At 39.3% G+C, this 25824-nt stretch overlaps 5 protein-coding genes and 1 pseudogene across 7 annotated transcripts; 3 read left to right on the plus strand and 3 right to left on the minus strand.

The window, feature by feature from the left end:
- Positions 1–985: 985 nt before the first annotated feature.
- Positions 986–1891, minus strand: LOC106415674 (50S ribosomal protein L17, chloroplastic). Its single transcript, XM_013856433.3, has 2 exons — positions 1590–1891; positions 986–1507 (listed from the first exon to the last, which is right to left on the minus strand). Exons 1-2 carry the CDS (start codon positions 1804–1806, stop codon positions 1098–1100), a joined length of 627 nt encoding a protein of 208 aa, XP_013711887.1. The 5' UTR covers positions 1807–1891; the 3' UTR covers positions 986–1097.
- A 1928-nt stretch (positions 1892–3819) lies between these two features.
- Positions 3820–6383, plus strand: LOC106415282 (protein SCARECROW-like). The gene is made up of 2 exons (XM_048741137.1): positions 3820–5662; positions 5838–6383. The coding sequence occupies exons 1-2, from the start codon at positions 4224–4226 to the stop codon at positions 6265–6267; spliced, it is 1869 nt and encodes a 622-aa protein (XP_048597094.1). The 5' UTR covers positions 3820–4223; the 3' UTR covers positions 6268–6383.
- An 852-nt stretch (positions 6384–7235) lies between these two features.
- Positions 7236–14297, plus strand: LOC106415354 (SUPPRESSOR OF ABI3-5). 3 transcript variants are annotated; one of them, XM_013856025.2, is made up of 17 exons: positions 7236–7391; positions 7505–7577; positions 7844–7971; positions 8175–8215; positions 8340–9027; positions 9118–9189; positions 9272–9364; positions 9459–9538; positions 9697–9832; positions 10489–10573; positions 10710–10801; positions 10891–10959; positions 11502–11681; positions 12024–12198; positions 12677–13507; positions 13606–13784; positions 13875–14297. In XM_013856025.2, exons 3-17 carry the CDS (start codon positions 7924–7926, stop codon positions 14061–14063), a joined length of 2958 nt encoding a protein of 985 aa, XP_013711479.1. In that variant the 5' UTR covers positions 7236–7391; positions 7505–7577; positions 7844–7923; the 3' UTR covers positions 14064–14297. The 3 variants fall into 3 exon arrangements, with proteins under 3 accessions (XP_013711479.1, XP_048597092.1, XP_013711478.1); XM_048741135.1 differs by having other exon boundaries at positions 7245–7430; XM_013856024.3 differs by having other exon boundaries at positions 7248–7577.
- A 158-nt stretch (positions 14298–14455) lies between these two features.
- Positions 14456–16045, plus strand: LOC106413197 (annotated as a pseudogene).
- On the minus strand, positions 15794–18798 carry LOC106411721 (diphosphomevalonate decarboxylase MVD2, peroxisomal). The gene is made up of 9 exons (XM_013852529.3): positions 18482–18798; positions 17933–18131; positions 17773–17836; positions 17407–17551; positions 16961–17047; positions 16724–16881; positions 16608–16656; positions 16293–16417; positions 15794–16186 (listed from the first exon to the last, which is right to left on the minus strand). Exons 1-9 carry the CDS (start codon positions 18689–18691, stop codon positions 15964–15966), a joined length of 1260 nt encoding a protein of 419 aa, XP_013707983.1. The 5' UTR covers positions 18692–18798; the 3' UTR covers positions 15794–15963.
- A 2877-nt stretch (positions 18799–21675) lies between these two features.
- Positions 21676–24640, minus strand: LOC106411802 (probable sucrose-phosphatase 3a). The gene is made up of 8 exons (XM_013852633.3): positions 24442–24640; positions 24065–24370; positions 23720–23821; positions 23282–23476; positions 22904–23194; positions 22646–22832; positions 22214–22260; positions 21676–22115 (listed from the first exon to the last, which is right to left on the minus strand). The coding sequence occupies exons 1-8, from the start codon at positions 24499–24501 to the stop codon at positions 22026–22028; spliced, it is 1278 nt and encodes a 425-aa protein (XP_013708087.1). The 5' UTR covers positions 24502–24640; the 3' UTR covers positions 21676–22025.
- Positions 24641–25824: the final 1184 nt, after the last annotated feature.

Consider the following 25824-nt stretch of genomic DNA (forward strand, 5'->3'; position numbering starts at 1 on the left):
ATCCGATTAAAACCTGATTAAAACCCGATTACAACCCAATTGTTATTGGTTTAACCCGAAAACATAAACCCCCAAATCCCCAGTGTTGTTCATCAACAAAGAAACCCTAGAAAGATTTACCGGCCGATTTTAGTTGATTACAAGTAGAAAAAATGGAGACGGTCAGTGGAAACACGATTCCTTCTCTTAGAGATGAATCAGACAATGAAAAAGAGATGGAGAGACACGCACCATTGACGACCCACTTGAAGCTCCAGAAACATCACTCATCTCTCAATTTCTCTTATCTCTCCCACAAATCAATTTTTCCAATTCAATTTTGTTAGGGTTCGTTACTGTAATTGTTTTAGGAATCGGGGATTTTAAAGACTAGGGTCGGGTTTTCAAACGGGTGTGGTTATGTTAAAAATGGGTTTATTTTGGTTAGCTACTGGTTCACCCAAGTAAACCATTAAATTCGCCGGTATGGGGAAAAGGAACTCGATCTTTCGAATTGGGGGATATAGGATTCGAACTTTTATTTTGTGGAGAAATAGAACGGGGTCAAAAGTCTGTGTGTATCTAGTGATATATGATACTTCTCAGGGGGAAATAGATCGTCAACCCTAACTGATAAGATCATAACTCACTTCCCATCCATGAAAATGCAGAAACAAGAATGTGAAGTGAGCACTAAGCTATAAATTGTCCTGGACTATTCGTTGTATGACTTTTTTTTCAAGTTCACTAGATCTTTTATAATCTTGATTGAACTTTTGAAGTATATAGTTTTTAGATTCTTAACTGGGGTTTTACTTGAATTGTCACTTGAAAACTTTAAACTTATAACAAGCAAGAATCAACCAAACTTTAAAATTCTAGTTTGCTTGTTTGGTTTATTTCACCAAGAATCAACCAAACTTACATTCTCAGAGCTTGTTCCATCTACTATGACTAAGTCCAAAGAGTAACTCTAACAAACAACCAACACATTTTACCAAGTCGATTTCAAAGCACAACAAACGATCTCATATCTGCATAATAAACAACAGGCTCAAGATTACAAAGCAAAGAGTCTAGCAATTCCGAAATTAATCAAAACGACAAATAACAACCTCTTAAACAAGCTCAATATACGCCATAGGAGCATTATCACCTCTCCTCGGAAGAGTCCTAATAATCCTCGTGTACCCACCATTCCTCTCCCCGTACCTATCCGGAACCTCAGCGAACAACGCGTGAACGATCTGCTTCTCGTAGATATACCCCAACGCTTGCCTCCGCTTGTGCAGAGACCCGTCCTTGGCTAAAGTAATCATCTTATCCACAAACTTCCTCATCGCACTAGCTCTAGCTCGAGTCGTCTTGATCCTCCCGTGCTTCAACAGCTGCGTCGTGAGCCCACGGAGCAGAGCTTTCCTCTGGTCCGGTGGCCTGTTCAGCTTCGGGACTCTCCTCCCGTGCCTCATCGCGTACACGCGGCCACCGCCGTCGATGATCTTGAACCCATCCTCGAAGCTTTGCCAACCTGCGTTTCGCAAAAACGGTTTGGAGATTAAATTTAAACCGGAGGTAATTGAAATTGAACCGGTTTTAAAATGGGGGATTACCTGGAAGACCGGTTGAGATGAGGGGGTTAACCGGGGAGAGACCGGAGAATGAAGGGAGACGCGGTGATGGAGAAGAGACGAGGACGGGACGGCGAGAAGACGGGGAAGGTAGACGGCAAGTTACGGCGGAGGGGAGAGATGATTTGAGAGATGACATGCTCCAAACTCTGCTCATGGAGTCTGTAGGAGTGGCCGTTGCCATTGGGATTGCCGCCATTACAGTGTGGTGCTCTTCTCTGAAACCAAGGGCGTAAAGATTGGTGAAGTGGAAAAGGATAAGGGATATAGGAAGAAGAGGATTGTGCTTATCAGAAGAAGCCTTCGATTGGGCCTTAATGGGCCCAGGATACAGTTTCGCTCACACACAATGTTGTAACTTCTCATGGGTCTTAATTTTTGTTGGGCTAGATCAGTGACCTATGTATTGTAATGGAGTTTTTCGTTTTCCTAAACCAAAATTCATTGACCCAACACCCTGGATATATAACAAATATTAAACTCCATTAGTTTAAAATTTTAAATAAGAATTTATTATGTACCTTCATCCATTACACTGGAGCTCCATAATGATTATGTAAACTCTTAAAGATTAATAAGAAAGACGTTACAAAAAAAAGAATTTATTATGACCGTTTGACATCAGAAAAAAAATTTATTAATGCTTATATCATAAAAATATGTAACTAGAAATTAGAATCACAAAAGAAAAAATTATCATCAACTATGCAAAATTAATGAGATTGTTTTCAATAATTGATAAATTATTCTTAAAATTACTTTAATATAATAAATGGATGTTAAAAACTAGTAAAAAGATTTTGTTTGGTATAAAAAGTCACGACTCACTATGTAGTGTTAATTTGCTTAAGATTTTTTTCAACAACCATAGTTAAGAATATATGCACGGTTGGATGGAGAGTAGGAGCCACAAGCCTAACACAACCAATAAATATGAAAGGGCAATAACGACTTTTTGAATATGAACTTGGAGAAAGCCTCTCAGCTTTTTACGCTGAGAACTTTTTTTTTTCTTTTTTTACGCTGAGAACTTTCATATTGAGCCGTGTGTTTGGGTTGTGTAGAGATATGAATAAAAAATGTTTCTTATAAGTGAAAAAGGGGAAAAATGATCGTAAAAAGCGTGGATGGTTTCTCTAGGGCTTCACTGCCATTTCCCAGGCCATGCTATTATAATAAGGTCATGGGGGCCAGTGTTTGACGTACAAAAGTCTAAAAAAACTGTCAGGCCAAACAGGTCCAAAACTTAGTAAAAAAATATTTTACAAAAAGAAAATTGTTAAAAAGGGAAAAAAGGAGGATGCATATGAAAGCAAAATGTCAAACACTAGTTTTCAGATTTTATAGGGAACTGGAGTTTGACAGTTGGTGTAATGGACTCGTCACAACATGTGCATCTCTTTACTTCTTTGTAATTACTGTTTTAGCTTACTTCGTCTTGTCCAATTCCTCTCGCACATGACAATGCCCGTGGTCCGTGGATATTTTGGAAATTACTACTTGGCTTCTTTTATTTTAATTTTTTTTTAAATAAAACGAATTAACTTCTTCTTTAGGCTATTTTTACTACTACAAACTAGCAACATGGTAGTTGTTCAAAAAAAAAAAACTAGCAACATGGCTATCCAAATACAATATCAGAACATTAATAAATTTATGTAAAAAGTTGTTCAAAAAAAAATAAAAATAAATAAATTTATGTAAATGAGTTGTTACTCCATTCGGAAGAATTCGCAGTTAATCATTAATTTCCCTGATAAACTGTAAAAAAGCAAGTTTCTCTGTTATAAAATAATTGATGTTTAAGAATTTTTACATCAATTCAAAAATTACTAACTTTTATTTAATCCATGTTGTTTTGCACAAAACAACAATAACTAGCTAATTCAACCAACAAAAATTAATAGTACAAAATGTATAAATGGTCAACAACAAAAAAAACATATTGAATGGTGAACTTTAATCCGGTTTAGAATTAACCATCTTTTTGTCTTGGCGTATATTATTATGATCAATTATGGCGTTGGAAAATTTGATTGTCGTGTGGAATCTAATGGATATAGTTTCGATTGTTAGTTTGATTTTGAATGTTCGACCCCTTGTTGGGTCAAACACTAAAAATCAACACAACAATCAAAAACAATTAATAGTCATTTTGTCGATTATTAGGAAAGAATATTATATACTCCTACCGGTTCAATTATACCGATGTAAATGTTATCTTCTTGTTGATAGGGAGAGAGTGGTGGAGGAAGAAACAAAGATGGATCGGCAAAAAGAAGACGTTAAACAGGCAACGACGAACATCTCCGATCTCCCACCTAATCTCTTCCCCCATTTATAACTATTTTAAAACCAAAAATGTAATTAATAGAGAGAGAGAAAGAGTTAATACGAATAGAGGTTAGAGAGAGTCATTAAAACCAACGAAGCGACATTCACAATAATTCGAAAAGGAGGAAGACGAGTTACATACGGCCAGGCTCCTCCAAAGCTCTCACCTTTTCTACAAAGAATCCTCCTTCTCCCAACACACTCCCTTCCAAATTAAAACACTCGAAGATCGTGAAGAAGATAAGACTCTATTTATAACCATGCAATCTCACGACAACCTCCATGGCGGAATCAAGCGGTAAAACAACTTCTTCCGACAACAACAGCAGCAACCGTAGTACTGTTCCTCCTCATCCTCCTCCTCCTGCTTCAGCTATGGTGAGAAAGAGATTAGCTTCGGAGATGTCTTCATCTTCTTCCTTAAACAACAACCAACGTCCTCCTCCTCCCCACCGCGCCTCTCACCTCCCTGACTCCAACTACATCGTCACGGCGGCGGCGGCGGACTCGACAACCCACCCGACACCACCTGTCTCTGTCTGCGGCTTCTCCGGTCTACCGGTTTTTCCTTCCGACAACAACAACAACCGGACAGCTATGTCCGTACAGCCAATGGAGCAACAAGACTCTTCTTCTTCTTCGCCTACTGTCTGGGTCGACGCCATTATCAGAGACTTAATCAACTCCTCTGCTTCGGTCTCCATCCCTCAGCTCATCCAAAACGTTAGAGACATCATCTTCCCTTGCAACCCTAACCTCGGCGCTCTTCTTGAATACAGACTCCGCTCTCTCATGCTTCTTGATCCTCCTCCCTCCTCCTCCGACGCTCCTCCTCCTCAGCCGCCTTTTGAGCCTCTCTACCATCAGCAACAACAACAGCCTAAACCTCCTACTCCTCCTCCTCCTCAGGTTCAGCAGCAAGAAAGGGAGAACACTCCACCGCCGCCGCCGGAGACTGTGACCACCACCACCACCACCACCACGACCACGGCGGAGGCCTTGAGAGAGAGAAAAGAAGAGATCAAGCGTCAGAAGCAAGACGAAGAAGGCTTGCATCTCCTCACTCTCCTCCTCCAATGCGCCGAAGCTGTCTCCGCGGACAACCTCGAGGAAGCCAACAAGCTCCTCCTCGAGATCTCTCAGCTCTCCACTCCCTACGGAACGTCCGCGCAGCGCGTCGCCGCTTACTTCTCCGAAGCCATGTCCGCTCGCCTGCTCAACTCCTGTCTCGGCATCTACGCGGCGTTGCCTTCGCGGTGGATGCCGCAGACGCACAGCTTGAAGATGGTCTCCGCCTTCCAGGTGTTCAACGGGATAAGCCCTCTGGTGAAGTTCTCGCACTTCACGGCTAACCAAGCGATTCAAGAAGCGTTCGAGAAGGAAGATTGTGTCCACATCATTGATTTGGATATCATGCAGGGGCTTCAGTGGCCTGGTTTGTTTCATATACTTGCTTCTAGACCTGGTGGGCCTCCTCACGTGCGTCTCACGGGACTTGGTACTTCTATGGAAGCTCTTCAGGCTACTGGGAAACGTCTTTCGGATTTTGCGGATAAGCTTGGCTTGCCTTTTGAGTTTTGTCCTTTGGCTGAGAAAGTTGGGAACTTGGATGCTGAGAGACTTAATGTGAGGAAGAGAGAAGCTGTTGCTGTTCATTGGCTTCAGCATTCTCTTTATGATGTTACTGGCTCTGATACACACACTCTCTGGTTACTCCAAAGGTATACAAACACTTTCAATGTTCAAGATATTGCTATGCCTTAGTTAGGTGTTTTATATGAGACTAATGATTAGGCGGGTGTCTAGATCGTTTTTTAAGCGCTTATACGATTTTATCATTCTATAACTATAAAAGTGTTTATGTTTACTGAAGGTGAATGATTGTTATTTGAACAGATTAGCACCTAAGGTGGTGACAGTAGTGGAACAAGACTTGAGCCATGCTGGTTCTTTCTTAGGAAGATTTGTGGAAGCAATACATTACTACTCGGCGCTGTTTGATTCCTTAGGAGCAAGCTACGGAGAAGAGAGCGAGGAGAGACATGTTGTTGAGCAGCAGCTACTGTCCAAAGAGATAAGGAACGTATTGGCTGTTGGTGGACCGTCGAGGAGCGGTGAAGTGAAGTTTGAGAGCTGGAGGGAGAAGATGCAGCAATGTGGATTCAAAGGGATATCTTTGGCTGGGAATGCAGCGACGCAAGCTACGCTTTTGTTGGGGATGTTTCCATCGGATGGTTATACTTTGGTTGATGATAATGGTACACTTAAGCTTGGATGGAAAGATCTCTCGTTACTCACTGCTTCAGCTTGGACTCCTTGTTCTTAGATTTTTTTTTTTTTTTTTAGTTTTCTCTCTTTTGATTCACACAAACAATGCCCATAAATAGAGTCTTACCACTTTTTGTTTATGTAATGAGAAGAGAGGATTCTTAAGTTGTTTCACTTGGTGGAATATCAGAGGAAGTTGGTAGTGACAGAAAGCACATACAACAAGTGGAACTTTCTGTTGTCGAACTAAGCATGCAAACATGTTACAGTACTATGCTAAATTGGGATCCACACTTTTTGGTTATTGGGCTAATTCAAATCAGTTTTACGTCAGTCACTGAGTTTTTGGAAATTATATGCAATTTAGTAAAAATTTCTTACAAATTTAAAAGCTTATGTTTATGTAAATATTTTGAGAAAGATTGAAGACCATAAAGCCAATATTTCACTTGCATATCCATGTAACATAAAAAAACACATCTCATGTTACAATGGATACAACAAGTCTAAACTTTTTGTTGTTGAAATAGATCATGTTCGTTTACATGTCCTTGTAACTCCAATCTCCGATCAAATGTTATTCGATTGTCTATCACATGATCTTACGACCAATCACAGTCGTTAGTCAGATGTCGTAGAAATTTTAAAAATTCAATTGCATCGGAAAAAAAAATAGTGATTCACGACAAGTAAACAAACAAGATTTGTAATAATCGCAGTTACAGATTGCAACGGCAAGCAAAAAAACAGTATTTTGCTCAAATCGGATCCATGCTTCTGATTATTCGGGTAAGGCCTATAGTATTAAACCCAACCGAAATAAACTAAAATTATGGTCCAGTTATTGGTTCTAAACCGATCGGCACATTTTCAAAATAAATATGATTATCGGTTCGGCAGCTTTTTCGCTTCCCAAGAAAACCGAAGTAACCGACCCGACTAAACCGAACTAACCGCACCCGGAGGCGTAATTGGGCCAAATAACATCTTTGTGTTAATTACCGATATAAATAACATTTATTTTTAATTTCCTCAAACGAGATTCGCATAAAAAAAAAAAAAAAACACTTTGCCAATTTCATCTCGTCTTCAACAACGACGAAACCTAATCTGATTTTCGAGTTTAATCTCCCAAGTCCTTAGCTCGAATTGATCGATTGCTTTTTGATTGACGACCTCGAGGTTCTCTCTTCTCTCGTCGCTGCGTTTCTGATTTCTCAGGCTTGTCTTCTCTCTTCTCTGGTTCTCGGTTCGCTATAAATTTCTGATTCCAAGTCTTTCTTCGCTGTTAGCAGACCTCATCGTTTATCCCCCATTCACGGCGTCTTCCTGCTGCTTTCAGTTCATCGTGGACACGACTTGAGCGTGGTATGCTCTTACTTTTACCTAAATTGATTTCTGTTTTCAGACTATTTTTTTCAGACCTATTAAATTTGTTTGTATACCAAATAATCTGTGTTGTTGTATGCATTCTTATAGCGCCTTTGTTACTACTACTACTACTTCATAGCCAATTCATTTTTTTAGATTTGTTATTTTGTTTGAGGCTTCCAATTTTGAAAGAGTTTTTATTATTATTATATACGGCATTAACGGATTGATACATGTTTGTTTGATGCGTGTGTTTGTTTCAGGAAAGGGCTTTGAATAAGTGTTGAAACGTATTCTCCCTCCCACCATCAAAGGTTTTTTTGCGTAGTGCATTTGGCTGGAAATGGACCCTGGTCGATTTGGTCGGCAGCAAGATTGGGATAATACCAGTGTAATTGTGGTTTTCTCAACCTTAGATATATGGGATGATAAACAAGAATTTTTTATAGGGATGTTGTGTTTGTCAATTATTACGGGCCCCTCATCTGAGGACTGAGAGAGACAGTGGAAATTGAGGATGTGGATTGGATTTGGCTAACGTTGTATCAGTCTTGATGTTTGTTGCTGACATTGCTTATTCTCTTCAATTCACAGGCTCCGGAGGGTTATGGTCCTGAGCATGATCCAAACAGCCGGTGAGCGCTACTATATTTGATCTTGTTTTTACTTCTCATGGGTGAATCAACCACTCGTATTAATGTTCACTTTCGTCTACTATACTTGGTTTGTCTGCATTTTATTCTAATTTTTTTCTTACAGGTTTGGCGTATCATATGATAGGGGATATCGGGATGATGTCTACAATCATCCACCTGGACATGATATGGGTCCTTTGCCTCAGTCTAGAAGGAGAAACTCTGAGGAAACTTATCCTCGTGAACTTCGTAGGCATGAAAAGCCTTCTACCGATACAAACTATGATGCTGATTATTATCATGACACTGAAGTTGGGAGTCGTAATGGATACTACCGTGATCAAGGACACGAAAGGTCTTCACGATATGATGGCCGTGATGACTACTCTTCCAGTAGATCTAGAAACTACCATCATAACAGAGATGATAGCCGTGGAAAAGATTATGATTATGCTCGTCGGAGTTATGATTCCGATTATGAAAGGGGCAGTGTGAGAGATGGCAATAGGAAGAGTGGGGACTCGCAGGATAGAGAACGGAACTCACGTGATAGAGAGTGGGGTTCACGTGATAGAGAAGGGGACAATAGATCTTTCAGCCGTGAAAGAGATGTGAGTCCACAGAGGAGATATGAGAAATCTCGCTCTGGATCTGCTGGACGTGATGGGTTCTCTAGATCAAGATCAAGATCTCCTAGAGGTCGGAGCCATGGGCGAAGTTATCGGGAGGACAGCTACGAGGGAGATCACTGGTATGGAAGTGAGAGGCGAAGAGAGTATGAAGATAGACATGAACAGGATCATTTTTCTGCTGTATATATTATCCTACCATCCCTGGTTTACGTTATTTTGTTGCAATGGCATTTTAGAAATCATTTCCTATATTTTTATGGTTTTTGCTAGACCCCATCCGCCACTGTTGTTGTGAAGGGTCTCTCAACGAAATCAACAGAAGAAGATCTGTACCAGCTTCTGGTATTCATTTTTCGAATTCGTATATCCTTAGGGTTGAACAATTTTTCTTGCATGAGTTCATTGTTCCCTTATTCTTGACTAGGCTGAATGGGGTCCTCTGCATCATGTCCGTGTGATTCGGGAGCAAAATTCTGGAATTTCTCGTGGATTTGCATTTATTGATTTCCCCACGGTGGTAATTACTCTAAACTTAGTTGTTAGTTCCTTGTGGCCCTTTTTTGTGTTCTATTTAACCCAGTGAAGTGCAATTATGTATATTTCTCTGGCAGGATGCCGCACGCACCATGATGAACAGAATTGAGCATGATGGTATAATTGTGGATGGAAGGAAGCTGATTTTTCGTTACAGGTCTTTTATTATTATTTGACTTCGATTTCGATATATATCTGAAATTTGTGGCGGACCACTGGTTCATAATATGCAAACAAAAGTTCTTTGATCTTTTAATATCATCCTTTCAGTTAGTTGTATAGCATTCTTTGACTGAATTGCTGTGTGTTGAACAGCACACCGAGGGCTGGTGTGCCCCGTAGGCAGGAAAATACTTCTAGGCGCGGTTATGGTGGCAATATAGTTCCCTCAGATTGGATATGTACAATCTGTGGCTGTATCAATTTTGCACGGCGAACCTCTTGCTTTCAGGTTGGTGCATTGTTTGGATAAAGTTATGCATATTTCATAGTGAGTGCTAGAGTATAAACCCATGTGAAACTGGAGATGAAGTTACATATATATTTCATTTTAGGAATAGAACTTCTCCTTGTGGTTTTCATGAGTTGGTGATAGAACTGATAAAACCCTCGGGATAAATCTGTTTTGTGCCCCGAAAATTGTTTTCAGTTGCTTTTGGTGACAAACATGTATTCTCAGTTGGCACTTAATGTGTGGGACTAGGGTGACATACATATGTCAGTAATAATGGTATTTGAACACGTTATCTTTACGTAGACACGTTGATATGCATACCTCTGCTGATAATATATTTGTTTGTATTTAGTTTGTTTAGCAGTATATAAAACTTTCATACATCAAAAGTCAAAAGAGAACGTATGTAACAACCCAACTCCTTGAACTGGTATTTACTAATGGATTCTGTTACATTTTTTGTTCTGTTTGTTTGAACTCAAATTGTTCATTAATTGTTCAGTGTGGTAAATTGTGTTATGTATCCCTTATTTGGTGTGCAGCAGTCTGTCTTGATTATTGTTAACACTATAAAAGCTGAGGTGCTGTTATAATATGGAGAAACGATTTATTGGCATTATGTAAATCTCTATGATCTCTTTCTTTTTACGCAGTGTAATGAACCAAAGACCGATGATTCTCCTTCAGTTGACGTAGGTTTATCCAACTCAACAGCGGGAAGACGAAGTTCTGAATCAGGTTTGTGATCAACATTTTCATTAAGATGTTTTCCGTGTCGGGTCAGAAAAAAGTCGACAGTGTTAAAGGTTATAGTTTTTCATTTCTTTACATGCCATCTATGCCTAAGAGACTATGTTCTTATTTTCCTTTTCAGGTCCAACTCATGTCTTAGTTGTACGCGGGTTGGATGAAGATGCTGACGAGGAAATGATTCGGTATGAATTTTCCAAACATGCTCCTATCAAGGTAAGCAGAAATCCTTTCGGATTCATGTTTAATAAGATATGCACTTTTAAGTCAGTTGACCTGGTGTTTCTGTTTTTATCATTTTGTAGGATCTTCGTCTTGTCAGAGACAAATTCACGCATGTTTCACGAGGATTTGCATTTGTCCATTTCTTTTCGGTAATGTCTCAAACCCAAATCGGTTGTTGCACTTACTAGCTCCGGTGTTGTGCTCCTCAAATTCTATCTTCTTCTTCCCTTTCCCCTTGCTGATAAGTCAATTGCAAGTGTACCTTTTGATCATAGAATTATTAGGTGGTATAGAAATTAGTAACCCAGTCTAGATTAGGAGTAACTGTTTTGTCTTTGAAGTGATTTTGTTTTTATTTGTCTGTCTGTGTCAGGAAGAACCTATAGTAATCATAATCTGTTAGTTCCATGGGTAGTCTTTGCAGTGTTTGGAGATAGGCACACTATAGTTTCTTTTTGTTCTATTTTTATAATCTACAATCACTTCTTCGCATGGCCCTTTGAACCTTGTTGTAGTAGATTATTCTTGTGGTATCTTCGCCCCAGTTTAATATCTTAAAGGTGGCTAGATTTTGAAGCATAACTGCTTTAATATATTCAAATACCTATTTTCTCCTGTTTATCTAGGTATTTGACTACTTTTTAATTTAGCTATGAACTTGAAACAGAAAAATATGGTTATATTCGTGTAGGTTGAGGATGCTACCAAGGCACTTGAAGCAACAAACGGAACAATCCTCGACAAGAATGGTAAAATCCTGAGAGTCGCATATGCAAAGAGCGTTCATGGTTCTGGAACTGGTATGCCAGCATCATCTCATGCCAGCAACCTCGCTGCTGCCGCAATTGAAGCAGCAGCATTTTCTCAACAGGTATTTGAAGATTGTTTTCATCCAGTTTCCCTCGTTTGTATTTGTTGGTCACACATTGAGCCTTAGTTAAATTTGATCTTCTAACGTAATGGCTATGTAATGAAACAAAGTTAAGCTAGTTTTCACTGGATTTTGTCAATCAAATGTACTAGAAGACGCAATTATGTTTTTATTAACCAAAGGAAAAGCAAAAGTTCTGACTGAATGTTGTTAATACACTGTTTGGACATAAATATTCTAATGAGATTGAGTTATTCAATTCTTGGATTTTTTTTTTCAAAGGTTGTCATGCTTGTGATTCTTGTGCTCTCTGTGAATGGTTATTCCTCATTTCTTTATTAGTATGACGGGGCGGGATGGGCTCCAAAGGAATATAATCATGATGAGAAGCAAACTGGAGGGCACGCCCAGGGCATTGGGGAAATGGCTTCTGCTCCTCAATCTGGATACGTGTGGGATGAAGCATCTGGTTATTACTATGATGCTGCTTCTGGATATTACTACGATGGAAATTCAGGTTTGCATTTGCTTATATGTCTCTGTCTGTTTTTTTTTTTGAACAAAGTATGTCTCTGTCTGTTAAGTGTATTCTTTTTGAAGATAGTTTCATCTCAAATAAGTCTTCACCTGAAATAAAGAGTATTGCTATTTTGGCTGTTGTGTAACATAAGTTTACATGATACTCTGTTACTCACTAAAACGGTAACGTGAAGATATATAATTTGTCTTTAAGTAGACTTTAAAGTATGGCCGCAGTATTAGCTGATATAGTTGACGATGGTTGCGGTAGGATTCCAATGGATGTTTGTCACTTTTTTGACTTTTAAATATTGTATGCTTATCTATGTGCCTTGAGAATTCGCATCTGATAGAGCGGTCAATGTTTTTTTGGTAATCAATAGTCATCTAGACTTGGTGGATGTGGAAAACTTGGTCTCGGTGGTGTAATAAGAGGGTAGTATATTACGGTTAATCACATGCTATTAAATATGCAGGTCTTTATTACGACAGCAGTAGTGGGATTTGGTACTCGTATGACCCTCAAACGCAACAATATGTTCCTTGTCCTGATCAGAACAATGAGAGTAAATCAACTGGAACACAACCTGAGTCTGCCAAGATGGAGAAATCCAGCCAACAAAAGGTTATTATCTCTGCAGCTGCTACCCCGACTGTAGAAAAGACTATCTCCTTACCAGATGCGGTTCAGGCGGCTGCGGCAGCAGCAATTGCATCGGAGAAGAGAGAAAAAGAAAGAGTGAAGGAAATAAAACTTGCATCAAAGAGTAGCATACTGGCTAGCAAGAAAAAAATGAGTAATGTTTTAACAATGTGGAAGCAGCGGACCAGTGAAACACAAACACAACGTCCCTCACTTGGTGGTGAAAATCCACCACCTACCGTTCTCGCTGAAGCAAGGTCGTCTTTCTCCACTGTACAACCCAAGGGCAAGCTGACAACTGATACAGTGATTGCAAAGGAGAGATCTACCTCCAGTCATGGAGTTGTTGCACTGACAGCAACTCCCACTACAGAAAGCTCGAGTAGCAGTAAAGCAGGAGCACCTTTGATGGGGGTGATGAGAGGTTCTTTCGGAGGAGCTTCTTCCTCAGCTAATGTACAAGTGCCTCCGGTTTTGCCTTCTGCTCCTTCCCCTTCTGTTCCGGTTTCGGCTTATGGGAGTGGGAGAAGAAGGTTCTCTGAAAAGCCGACCGCAGCGCCTACTCACAGAGAACAGCCTCAGACATCATACAGGGACCGTGCTGCGGAAAGAAGAAACTTATACGGTTCATCAGCTCCGATTGATAATGATCTTATGGATTCAAGTAAGCGTCCCTGACTTCTCTATTTTCACATATATAAAAACTGGTAATGAGGAGTTATATTATAATAACATAATGTGAAAAATGGTGTTTGAATGAAGGTGAAGATATTATGAGAAAAGGTGCATCAGATCCAACACCCTTTCCTCCTGGTGTGGGCGTACGTGGAACTACCACGACCGAAGTCAGTGATTACGATGTAATCACAGAGGAGAAAGCAATAGACGAAAGTAACGTGGGAAACAGAATGTTGAGGAACATGGGTTGGCACGAAGGATCGGTAAAATTTTGAAAAATCATCAATAACGTTATATGGTTATGTTAAAAGAAGTAGAGGATGGTGATGGTTTGTTTGTTTGGTTAAGTGCAGGGTTTAGGGAGAGACGGGAGTGGAATGAAAGAACCAGTGCAAGCGCAAGGCGTTGATAGGAGAGCAGGACTTGGGAGTCAACAGAAGAGACTTGATCCCGAGTTTGAGGCTCAGCCTGGTGATACCTACAGAACTGTTCTCCATAAGAAAGCTCTTGCGAGGTTTCGTGAAATGTCTGACAATAATTGACTGTTGAGACTTGTGAGAGGTTTTGCGTTTGTAAACTGGAGTTGGAGTTTTTGTACGTTGGTGGTTGTGTTTAAACTGAAAAGTGATTTTAGTTTTGCTCTCTTGTCACTATTGAACAAAAGTGGTTAAAACGGTTGTCGGAACGATTGTTGTGGTGGTTTAGTTGGTGCTACCGCCTATTTCTGGATTAACTTATCACAAGAAAAGTTTAATCGACCGTGATTTACGTTGTTATATTTGCTCAATACATGAGACTGAACCGATTCAAGTTTTAGAACCTCTGTATATATATGTATCAAACATCAACTCTTTTAAAGCTATAGCAAATTTATTAGATTATAAGTTGGTATTACTCCAAATAAGCTAGCCACTTCTATCAAAGGTTTATCAGCATGAAGAAATGTGAGTTTCTGATTAGTTGAAAGGGAGCAAGTTTGCAAAGAGACCAAGAATGTGTGAACTTATTCTTGATTTTGAGAACTTTGACAGGGTTAGTAGGAGCCGTTGTAATAGTGTTGATTGCATTAGGGGCATGGGCTATTGTTTCCTTTACAGTACCTCCACCTTCTAAGAGATGCGGTACGCCTGGTGGCCCGCCTATTACTGCACCGAGGATACGGCTCAGCAATGGCAGTTATTTAGCTTACCAAGAACATGGAGATAGTAGACAAAACGCCACCCTCAAGATCATCTTTCAGGTGCAATGCTGTTGTCGCCATTCGTTCTGTAATGATTTGAATCTCTCCTCTCTTACTAAACCAACAATCTTTTTCATCTTAAATCAAAACTACTTTGTTAATTGTAAACACCAATTACATCTTTTAGAATCTTTTGAAGCTTACGTTTATGCTGAGCTGATATTGTTCAAACGTTAAATTCTTGTTATAAACGCTAATGCATAGATTCACATTTGAATACATTTGAGCCCTACCTAGAGTAATTGCGTTGTTTTTTTTTGGTCAGGGGTTTCTTGAGGAAAACATCATCTATGTAATATCGTACGATCGACCTGGTCCAGTCGCAATGAAAAGACTTTAGCTCATGTCTCGCTGACCAATTACACCCCCACAGACTCGCTGGAGCCACACTGCTATTTCCTGTAACCAACTCATGGTGGCCCAGTTTCCCTGATAGTTTGACTTGGGAACTATGGAACAAGCAATCTAAAACCGAAAGGTTTGCGATGCTCCTTACTCACAACACACCATGGCTACTCTATTGGTGGAACAATCAAAAGCTATTCCAAACATCAGCTGTGATGCAATCAAGTTCGACGATATTCTCTCCTCAAGATGTCTTTACTGCCCAAACTCGCTGAACCAAACAACGCAACAGGGGACACATGAATCATTAGACCGCGACATGATTGTTGGATTTGGGAAATGGGGTTTTGACCATGTGAAGATCGAGAATCCGTTCCCGAAAGGTGAATGGATCAGTGCATTTGTGGCAAGGGATGATGTCGGCTCGTCCCGCTACAGCTACAAAGGATCATATAGTTCAGAAACTTAGTTGGATAAAGTATCATGAGGTTCCACGCGCTGGTCTTTTGTTTTCAAATGCTGGTGGGATGGCAGAGACTGTCTTGAATGCATCATTGACTATTCCCCAAGCATCTTAACTTCATTAACATATTTGTTTAGACTTACTAAAAAATTGTACAAAAATAGTACTATATATTTTACGTAAATATGTTGCAGTGTAGTAAGAAATGTAATCTGGTAAAACAATAACAATGAATTTTTTTTAATGTTTTTATTGGTATTAAGAAAGTTAGCAGTAGATAACAAGAGTATTAACAACAAAGATTGCACTTATTCTGCCACAAACATGTGTTTCTTAAACTTGCAGTTAAAATGATGGTGCTAATCATAACATTAGATGGAAGCAGAGACAATGCTCACTTGGGAAGACCAGTTTCCGGATCGAGAAGAGCTTGAGTTTGGTCGGGAAGCACGACGGGACCTCTTCCTGGTCTGGTGCAGATAAAATAACTGACTTCTCCTTTTTGATCCTGAGATCCAATGTTGTCTCTAATTTCAGGTGGAGGTTGCAGATTCTCTACACTGTTTTCTCCATCTAATCCTGCCTCCTTTAGAATCGAATTGTCTCCCACTACGTAACTGGTAAAATCAAAGAAACCAAAACCATTACAAACAGCTTTTTAGTCGTATGTTATTAAACTCGTATAAACCGCAGTGGACGAGTCACACAGTTTAAATCTATTACCTCTTCATGTCAGTGTCAGACTTAGGAGGGAAATAGTAGAGAAGCCCCTGAAGAAGTTGAACAGCTACCTTTCTGTTGCGTGCAATCAGTACAGCATTTGGACCAGCGTCAAATGTGTAAGCAACCTGTCCAGATTTTAAGTTACTCGAGTTATATGTTGTTTATATACTTGAGGAACACAAAAAAGTTTTTCCGGGAATGAGATTTGAGATAAAGGTGGCCTGTTCTAATCTCAAATCCTAATGCTTGAAAACAAATATTGGAACTAACAGATGATCAAAAGGTCGAGCAAGAAACAGCTTAGTAGGACTTTACCTGTGGAGTCCCTTCAGAACGGTTCCACTTTTCAACTAAGCTAATTATCCTGGGGAAGGAGTTAACAGCTTGATATTAAAAGGGAAAATGGAGATTGATAGAAAATAGAAAAATACCTGTGGGAGGTGTCATTCATGTAAAATATGGGTGGAGATGTATCTAGACAAACAGCATGAAACTGATTACTGTCTGTGCAGCTCAATTGGGTAAAAGATGCAAAATCTCGGTTTTTAATAGCTTCCTCCATTTGCACAATCCGTTTTGGCACAACTTCCTACAGAGAAATAGAACATGAGGTTAAACAGTTGATACAGATTACAGAGTTCCATCAAACATCCAGAGGAGAAACGGACTTTTGCTCTGTGCTGTAAAAGCAAACTCGTCTCAACACTTTCACGCATTCCAGAGGTGCTGCTCGTTTCCTTCTGGCGTGAACTCACCTGGGTGTAACATAAGGTTAAACAAGTTATAAACACATTTTAACAAAGAAGCTGTCAAAGGCTATGCAAAAAATGATAAGCAGGTTCTGGATTGTCACAAAGTTCAGATCATATTTTTAAGCTTGTCTTAATCATGCAATAGTGCAGAAGAGTGTGCCCGTATGAATATATAATCTACTAATGTTCATTAGTTCAAATTAAGCCACTCAGTATCTACTCCTGGTAAATACTTATTCATATAGGCTCACTCTTTTCAAATCGTATGACAAGTGAAATTGTATGGAAAATGGGAGACTGGGAATATAGCTGTACGACCAAGGCTAAAGGCACACTTGATGAAAGGTTTATAAGAACCATACCACAGCAATGATGATAACAAGATCATCCCAATGCTTCTCATCAGCAAGTTGAACTGCAACGCTGTCACTTCCATCGTCCTTGCTCCCCATTTTCCACTTGACAAATCCACCAAATAAACTACGGCAAGCACTCCCTGAACCTTGCCTACACATGAAAATGAGAGTTAAATACATATACCAATACCACTTACTATCTAAAGGAATATCATATTTCACGTAATTCAACAAAAAAAGAGAGGAAAACTTTGTGCCATTACCGCATAAATAAAAATGATTGTAAAAAAAAAGATCAAAATAGTAAGCCTGTATATAAATCAATCCATGGGGAGCATAAAATATAAGGAAGGAAGTGGACTACATATGTACCTGGCTATCGCAGAAAGCTGGCTTGGATCTTCCTCTACATTCATCAACTTTGCAAGAGAAAAAACTGTAGGAAAAAGAACAGTTTTGACTTTAATCTAGTATCCATCCATGATCAAGTTTGTAGATATCTTCATCGTCATCAAAGGCCACAAAAGAATACCTAGACAAGCAAATCCAGCAGCTGAGGAAGCTAAGCCAGCAGCAGTAGGAAAATTGTTATGAGAAGCAATATGAAGATTCAATCTCTCCCAATCTTTCTTCTCAATCTTCACACCTTTCTCCTTATCTTCAACATCACCACCACGACTTCGAATCTCCCTCAAACAGTTCTGGTACCTACTCCCTGAAAGAGAGATCTCCTACACTAACACAACAACAACAACAACATTTAAAGACCTTCCTTCCTAAGTACATTTCCATCAGAGTTGTGGTGTGTATAGTCCGGTTTAATATAAACCGAGTCTAATGTACTTGGTTATGTTTCAATACCAGATTCTATAAGGAGGATGTAACTGACTGATTCTGTTACGAGATGGATAACAGACTTTTTCACATGAGTGTTCTTCGTCTCTAACAAGAAACATAACCAGGTACATTAAACTCGGTTTATAGTAAACCGGACTATACACATTTGAATACCACTAATCCAAATCCATGTGGTGACTAATCTATCCTTGAATTCGAGAAACGGAATCTCGGCGAAGTATACCTTGCCGTTGAGCCACATTCGATCACGATCGAAAGAGGGACTGACGGCGACGGTGGTGACGGTGCAGAGGTGATCGGGATCGAGAGTGACGCTGATGCTGTCGTTTACGGGGAGGATACGGACCTCGTCTCTCTTTCCCCAATACTTGATCACCGCGATGTTCGTCGGAGTTTGAGCCGTCACCATGTACACCCATTTCTCCGCCGCCATGAGCACGAAGAAGCTTCTTCCAAAAGCGTATAGAGGTGATCTTTGTCGCTGGGCAGAGAGATCTGAAGAGAGCTTTCAAGTGATTAATGAAAGAGACGGAGAATTCGAAACAAAACAAATATTATTTTATTCAAATAAAAATTGGGGTCATTTTAATCAAATGCTATAGTTTGTACCTTTTTTTGTAAAAAAAAATTCAGAAAGAAAGATTTATAGGTGGGAGTGAACATTGAACAGTGTATTTTAAATAAACTGGGATGTGTGTATTGTGTTGATACTTTGTATATCATACCAAAAGTATAGTAAGTAAACTCATGCGTGATGAAAGTCACATGGTAATACGGCTTTGGTTAAGATCACTGAAGAAAACATCTTATTCCAATTATCACCTCCACTATTAGACCATCTCTCCAATGTATTTTGCTATTTTCACCTCTAAAATAGAAGAACTCTATAACAGAAATGAGATATGTTCCAATGTATTCCTCTAAAATAACAATTTCTAAATGTAGAAGAAAAAATAGAAATTTCTATTATAGAGAAAGAAATAGAGGTAGATTGGAGCAATTTTACCTCTAAATGCTATTATAGAGGTGGAAATAACTATGAGTTGGAGATGCTCTTAGGCCTAAACATTTCAGGCATCTATTCGGTCGGGATCAGATATTTTGGATAGAAAGCTATAGGATCCATATAGGAACCGACAATTTTTTGGTTCATATCGGTTCATATAATTTTAGATTCGGGTTGATTTGAATAGTAAAATTATGAGCCGCCTAATAGCCAAAATTTTGGATTTTGTTTGGTTATGTTTTTGGTTTAGTTATTCCGAGTAATTTGGGTAAATATAGGATACATCAAGTAAAATATCGAGTAGTTGAGATGATTTGGATAAAAACCTCAAATTTTTTTGGATATTTCGGATAAACGGTAATTTTACGTAGTTCATATATTTTTTGATAATTTGGTTTTTCAAATATTTTAATAATTTTAATAGATTTTAAAATTATAAATAAATAAATATATATATATATATATATGTATGTATTTTGGTTATGTTATGTGTATATATAACTAATATTTTTTACATATGTGAGTATCCATTCAGTTTTGATTCGGTTAAAAAACTGCGTGGGTATTTGAGGATTTTTTTTTTTTTGGTAAAATGTTAAAATTATATTACCAAGTTTTCTGTTTTTGACAGAGATTACAAAGGAAAACTAGTAGCAGAAGTACAATAATTGAAACTAAACACAAGCTTACATACAAGACCTAAAGCCCGAGAGAGGAGAGCAGGAGCATCCAAAGTACCGGAGAACAACGAGGCGAGCTAAGACCAAAGGACCGGAGCAGAGGAGGAGAGTCGACGGTTGCCGCGAGCCCGAGAGAAAGGCGCCCTCAAACCTTGATTGCACGGTGCCTACAGCTTCCTAATGACCTACCAAGCAAAGCTAATCCAGAGAATCTCCAGCACGGATACACTTACCAACCCGACGCTCACCACCACCAGCGGCACGAGGTAGTGACACAGACCAGCGATGCCGTCGTTCAGAAGACGTTCTCGAAGATTGCCGCCTTCAAGTCTGTCAACCGGGACCGTATACACCCATTTAACCAAGAGTCCATATAGAACAATCGGACTGGAGAGGTACACCACCTCTGGAGTGGCGCAATCTGGTGAGTTCGTAACCCGAGACCCAATTGCCATCCTGAACAAATCCAAACTACCTATTACAACCGCAAGTGAGCAAGAGAACCTGCACAAAGCAAATGGAGAACAGAGAGGGGCGATGAGCGCCACACCGCCGGCAACTCAGAGCTATGAAGCGGAAGCCGAAGCGAACCGCAGTGCGCTGCCACCAGAACCACCGTGAGGAGAGCACGGAGCCCAACCTTACAGAGTTCCCACGCAACCCACTGGAGACCACCAGCGGAAAACAAAGCTAGAGTTTGATGGCCGGAGCACAAAGCACGAAGCCCGAACCCCAACAAGACGCCGAACCCACCATCAGTCAAACGCCACACTGAGAGATGAGAGAACACTTGGAGAGGACCACCGACGACCCACACGCCACCAATCCTGAGAGAGCTAGACGAGATCTGAGAAAAAAAAAACCCTAACCGGACTGAAGCTCCAAGCAAGAGGAAGAGAGCAGTACGATGAGACGGCGCCGTCCTCTAGCGCATCCCACAACACCGAAACCCTCTAGATCTACGCCGGGAGCACCGGATCTGAACCGGAAGGGAGACCTTGTCTAACTAACCCTCCGCCGAGACCACAGAGATACACAAGGAGGAACGGAGAGACACGAGAGCAGGGGGGCTCCGACGACCGCACGACCGCACGGAGGACGCGGCAGTCGCCGGAGCAAGGAGATCTATGAAAGAGGTTTTTTTCTTAGAGAGAGGTTGGAGAGAAAAAGAGTTTTGTCAAGGGTATTTGAGGATTACAATCCGATTTCAGTTATTTCGGTTCAGTTTTTTTCCTAGGCCTAGTTACTACAATCTCGTCCAGAGATGTGGTGCTTCTCTTCCTCTTGGATTGGTCTCTTGAACACAGAAGGATGTGCATCTCTCCTATAAGCCGACATTCTTGTGATGGTATGCAATATTAATTCTCGTAATTAACCACCTTTTTCAACACTCTAGATTGTTGAGGAACGTGTCATTCGCCAGAAGAAGATGTATCTGGTTGAAACACTTTCGACCACTCTGCCAACAAATGTTTTTGTGTACATGACCATCTTTGCTTAAACAATGGTGTTCTCCTCTTATCTCCACCAGTATAGCCTTTTTTGAATTTTTCTTTATAAGCAGATTACAATATCTGAGGCAGGATTCGCGAGTAAATCATTTGGACAAAATGTTGTTGTGGTTAAGAAAAACGTTTTAGTTCCGAACTGAAATCGAATCAACCCGGAATAATAGATCTCTTGATGAACAAAAAAACAGAAGCAAACCGAAATAGTACAAAACAATCCATGTAAACCAAAAATCAAGCACGAATTCTTTCTTAATCAGTGTCATGAAGACAACAATCAACAAACAAACAAAGGAGCAAATCAAGAGTTAGCAGATTACATGAACCAAATAAATGTAGGGTTTTGTTGCAGAGACCCTAAACTCCCCTCCCCCACAAAAGGTCATAGACAAACCAATTATGATCCAATACAGACCAGTTCAGTACAACACTTTCTTAATTTATTACTTTTCAAGATATGTAAAAAGAGTATCAGTGAAAGCCCATACATAACACAACACACAGACACTGTGCTCTTTTGGTTAGCTCTTGTCCCAAACAGGTGAGGTATCAGCTTAATATGTCAGTCCAGTTTCAGAAGATCCATTTCTCTTGATCATCTGAACAAAAACCATCTAACCATGATTGTTGGATGTGCATCCACGTCAGCTTTTCCTTGTCCTCCTGTTTTTTTTTTTCATTTTAAACCCCATATTCAGATTGTCAAATCACTCAAGTCATTAAAAAAAAAACTTAAAAGGACATAAATGAAGGTTTTTTACCTGACAACTTAGTAAGACTCTGGTCGAACATGACCTCACTTTCCCCTCTGGATACAACCCAAAAAATAAGACTAAAACATTAAACATGGAAGCAAACTTCTATAGTATTCCCTTATGATGAGCAAACAAACGAACCAACATCTTTTTATGCCATCTTAAAAAAAAAACAAAGATCAAACATATCTTTAATACTTCCTAGAAACTAACTGTATCAATGGGCTTGTAACAAACATATCAAAAAGGGTTTAAAATCAATTCCTCACCCATACAAGTCACAAGTTGAATCTAGTCTATGCAGCAGAAGTAAAATTACAAAATGAAGAAAAATGAATCTAGTATGACAAAGTTGATTAGTAATTTGGTAAGGCAAGCACAATAAAATGTCTGAAATTGAAGATATAGTTTAAATGGTAAACTTAAAAGACTTCTTACCAGATATCTCATGTTTGTCAAATTTTACAATCCATGTTTCTGGGCTAATAAGAGAAGACGAGACTCTATCCAACCAAATGCGAAACTGCTTCTCCTTCCCTTCCCCATGTAAATTTTCCAAATCATCTATCCACTCATGTATCGGTTTCTCCACTCCAGTCGGATGAACAAACATACCAAGTGCACTCTGAAACATTGCAAAAAGTAAAACATTTACTCAGATGTTTTGGACACTCGAAACATTACTCAGAAACTTACAGAGAGCGATTTCAAGTTCTGCAAGTACTTATCAGACTTCTCCACCTCTCCACAGCGCCATTTCTCGTAAAGCAAATAAAACTGAACCACCTCATGAGCAGGATCCAAAACTTCCTCCTGGAAGTTCTCAGTATCCAAAACATCTCTAGGAGAGACGTTCGGTCCCAGATTAAACCTCTGCAAGGCTTCTATCATCCCAGCTCCACATCTCTCGGACGCAAGGATTATCTTTGGGTTATCCTTTGCATTCTCTTCATGCCATTGCAGTAGTTCTTTGTGTGAATTGCTAACCTTAAACAGTAAAACAGCATCACAACTACAAGAGCACAATCAAAGTACCATGGTTAAGTTCACAAACAGTAAGGAAACTAAACTAACCATTACACCATATGCTTGAGGAACATTGAAGAGCTCAGCATCGTTTCCAGAGTCACCACAAACAAGTATGTTAGAAGACTGCTTCCCTTCACTCTCCAGCTTTTCAAGTAGATAAGTCAGAGCCCCTCCTTTGCCAGATCCTTTTGGTAAAACATCGAAAGCATAGTCGTTGCTATAGACCAGCTTCACATCCACCTATACAAAACTCATCAGTGTTCTAAAAATCGGTCTAATCTAAATGATTTTTTCTTGAATGATTTATTTTTTTAAATCGGTCTAGACGTCCACCTAATCAATAATACTCTATAAAGCATCTAATCACCTCCTAACGATTTCTTGAACATTGGAACTTATACCATTGTCAGCATCAAAAGGAAGAACCTATGAAAATAATAGCCATCAAAATTCAAATGAGGGGGTACACAAACAAAGTCTCACCCCACGCTCCAATAATCTCTCTGGAAGAACCTTCATTATTTCCAAAGCATGTTCTCTTCCCACAAAGAAACTCACTTTGTGCTGCTCTTGGCTCTTATCTGGCTATAACAGACCAAAGAAAAGATCTTCAGAACAATTAAAATGCTACAGATGCAAACAGTAAAACAAAACCACAATCAGTTTCATCTATGCCATCAAAACCAAACCCATTGTAATGTTAAGAGATGCTGCAATCATAAAACTTTTTTTAATTCACCTTAAAACAGAAAGTCAAAGTCAACGCAGCCAAGAACCAAGACATAAAATACTCAAACACAACAAGACAAAACAAAACAGGAAAGATACCTGCGGTTCAAGTTGAGGGAACTTGGAAGTTTCCTCGACGACAATGTCTCTGTTCCACATTTCACCCATACGAGCCACCCAAACATCATCCGACACCATCGACTCGCCACCGCCGTAAGCAATCTGAGAACCGACAGAAGTAATGGCGATGTCCGGAGTCAACAATGGCTTCTTGTTTCTTAGACTCAAGTAAGAACGCATGGACCTTCCGGTGCAGTAAACAAGGAGTGAATCATGGCGGTAGTGAGCTTCCCATAGCGCATTGAATCTAAGGAGATCGGTGTTTTCAGGGTCATCGTGATCAACCTGAGGAAAATAAAAGTTCTAGTCGAATCTTGAAAATGGGTTAAAATATATTCTTGAAATTAGGAAGTTACCAAAGTGCAATCAAGATCAGTGACTAGTATGAGCCGTGGTGGACCGTCAAGCCTATCCATCGTTTTCTCAAAACCCCCCAAAGATAAGATTTTTCTTTGCTTGGCTTGGCTTCTTCCTCTTGAACAGTTTTTCTACTTTTCAGTTTGTCTTGTCTTGACTTTCTTGTAAGAAGACTTCGTTTATGTACAACGCTAAGTTTTTCTAAACAACTATATATAAGAAAGACTATTTCTGATGGTAATATTAAAAGTTGAGTTAGTTGTATGCATGTTTATGCATCAAGTATTATTTATTCAGAATAATTAGGTTTCCAAATGGTTGTCATTAGAGGAATTAGTGAAACAAAGATGAATTAAATAGAGATTAGCAGTAGAATATGGATAATGGAGGAATAGTTATCATTCATTCCTCGCAGAGATCAGTTTGAGCATGAGGCTTCATTGTCTGTTGATGTTCATCATGAGCAAGGTATTGAAAACATTTTTATATTGGGCAGATGTTTAAGCATGAGAAAATGTTTGCGAGTTTGCTCATAACCGTCAGTAAGTCTTATGAGAAAATAACTCTGTTTTTGTTCTTGAAGACTTTTCTCAAAAGAAATTTGTCGTAAGTACTAATTGATAATTTGATGAGAAATTGCATCCGATAGCATAGGGGTGGACACTTTACCCGATATCCGAAACCGCACCCAAACTCGATCCGAAAACCCGAACCGAAATCCGAATCGAAGTAACAAAATATCCGAACGGGTATTGAATTATGAGAGATTGGATATCCGAACCCGAACGGGTAATATCCGAACCCGAATGGATATTCGAAGATAACCGAACATATGTATAATTAACCATATATTTCTAGTTTACATTTCTTATTTTATATAAAATATTTATATTGATAATACACATACTTTAAGTTCATATGATATACATAGAATTACGGAGGAAATGATTTTCTACTCACTTAAAATGAATGTCAAACTTTTTATTTCAAGAATTAACAAAAAGTTACAACCAAAATTTAAAAATAATAACCAAAATAATGTCTTTTTTAATTTCAAAATGTTATGTCCAAATATATTAACCATTCAATCTATAAAAAATAAAAAAAATATTTAAGTGAAAGTTATATTTTTAAATACAAGAAATTTGAGAAATGAAAAGTTTAATTTTTTTTTTCAAAATCTAAATATCCGAACCCGATCCGAAATAATCGAACCCGAACTAAAAATATCCGAACCCGACCCGAAATACAAAAATACCCGAACGGGTTTTATACCTCTGTAAATACCCAAAATTTTGAAATATCCGACCCGAACCCGAACGGGTACCCGAACGCCCACCCTTAATGCTATAACGTGTTAACCTACTTTACATGGATATAAT

Source organism: Brassica napus, chromosome A9 (assembly GCF_020379485.1).
Source record: "Brassica napus cultivar Da-Ae chromosome A9, Da-Ae, whole genome shotgun sequence".
NCBI lineage: Eukaryota > Viridiplantae > Streptophyta > Magnoliopsida > Brassicales > Brassicaceae > Brassica > Brassica napus.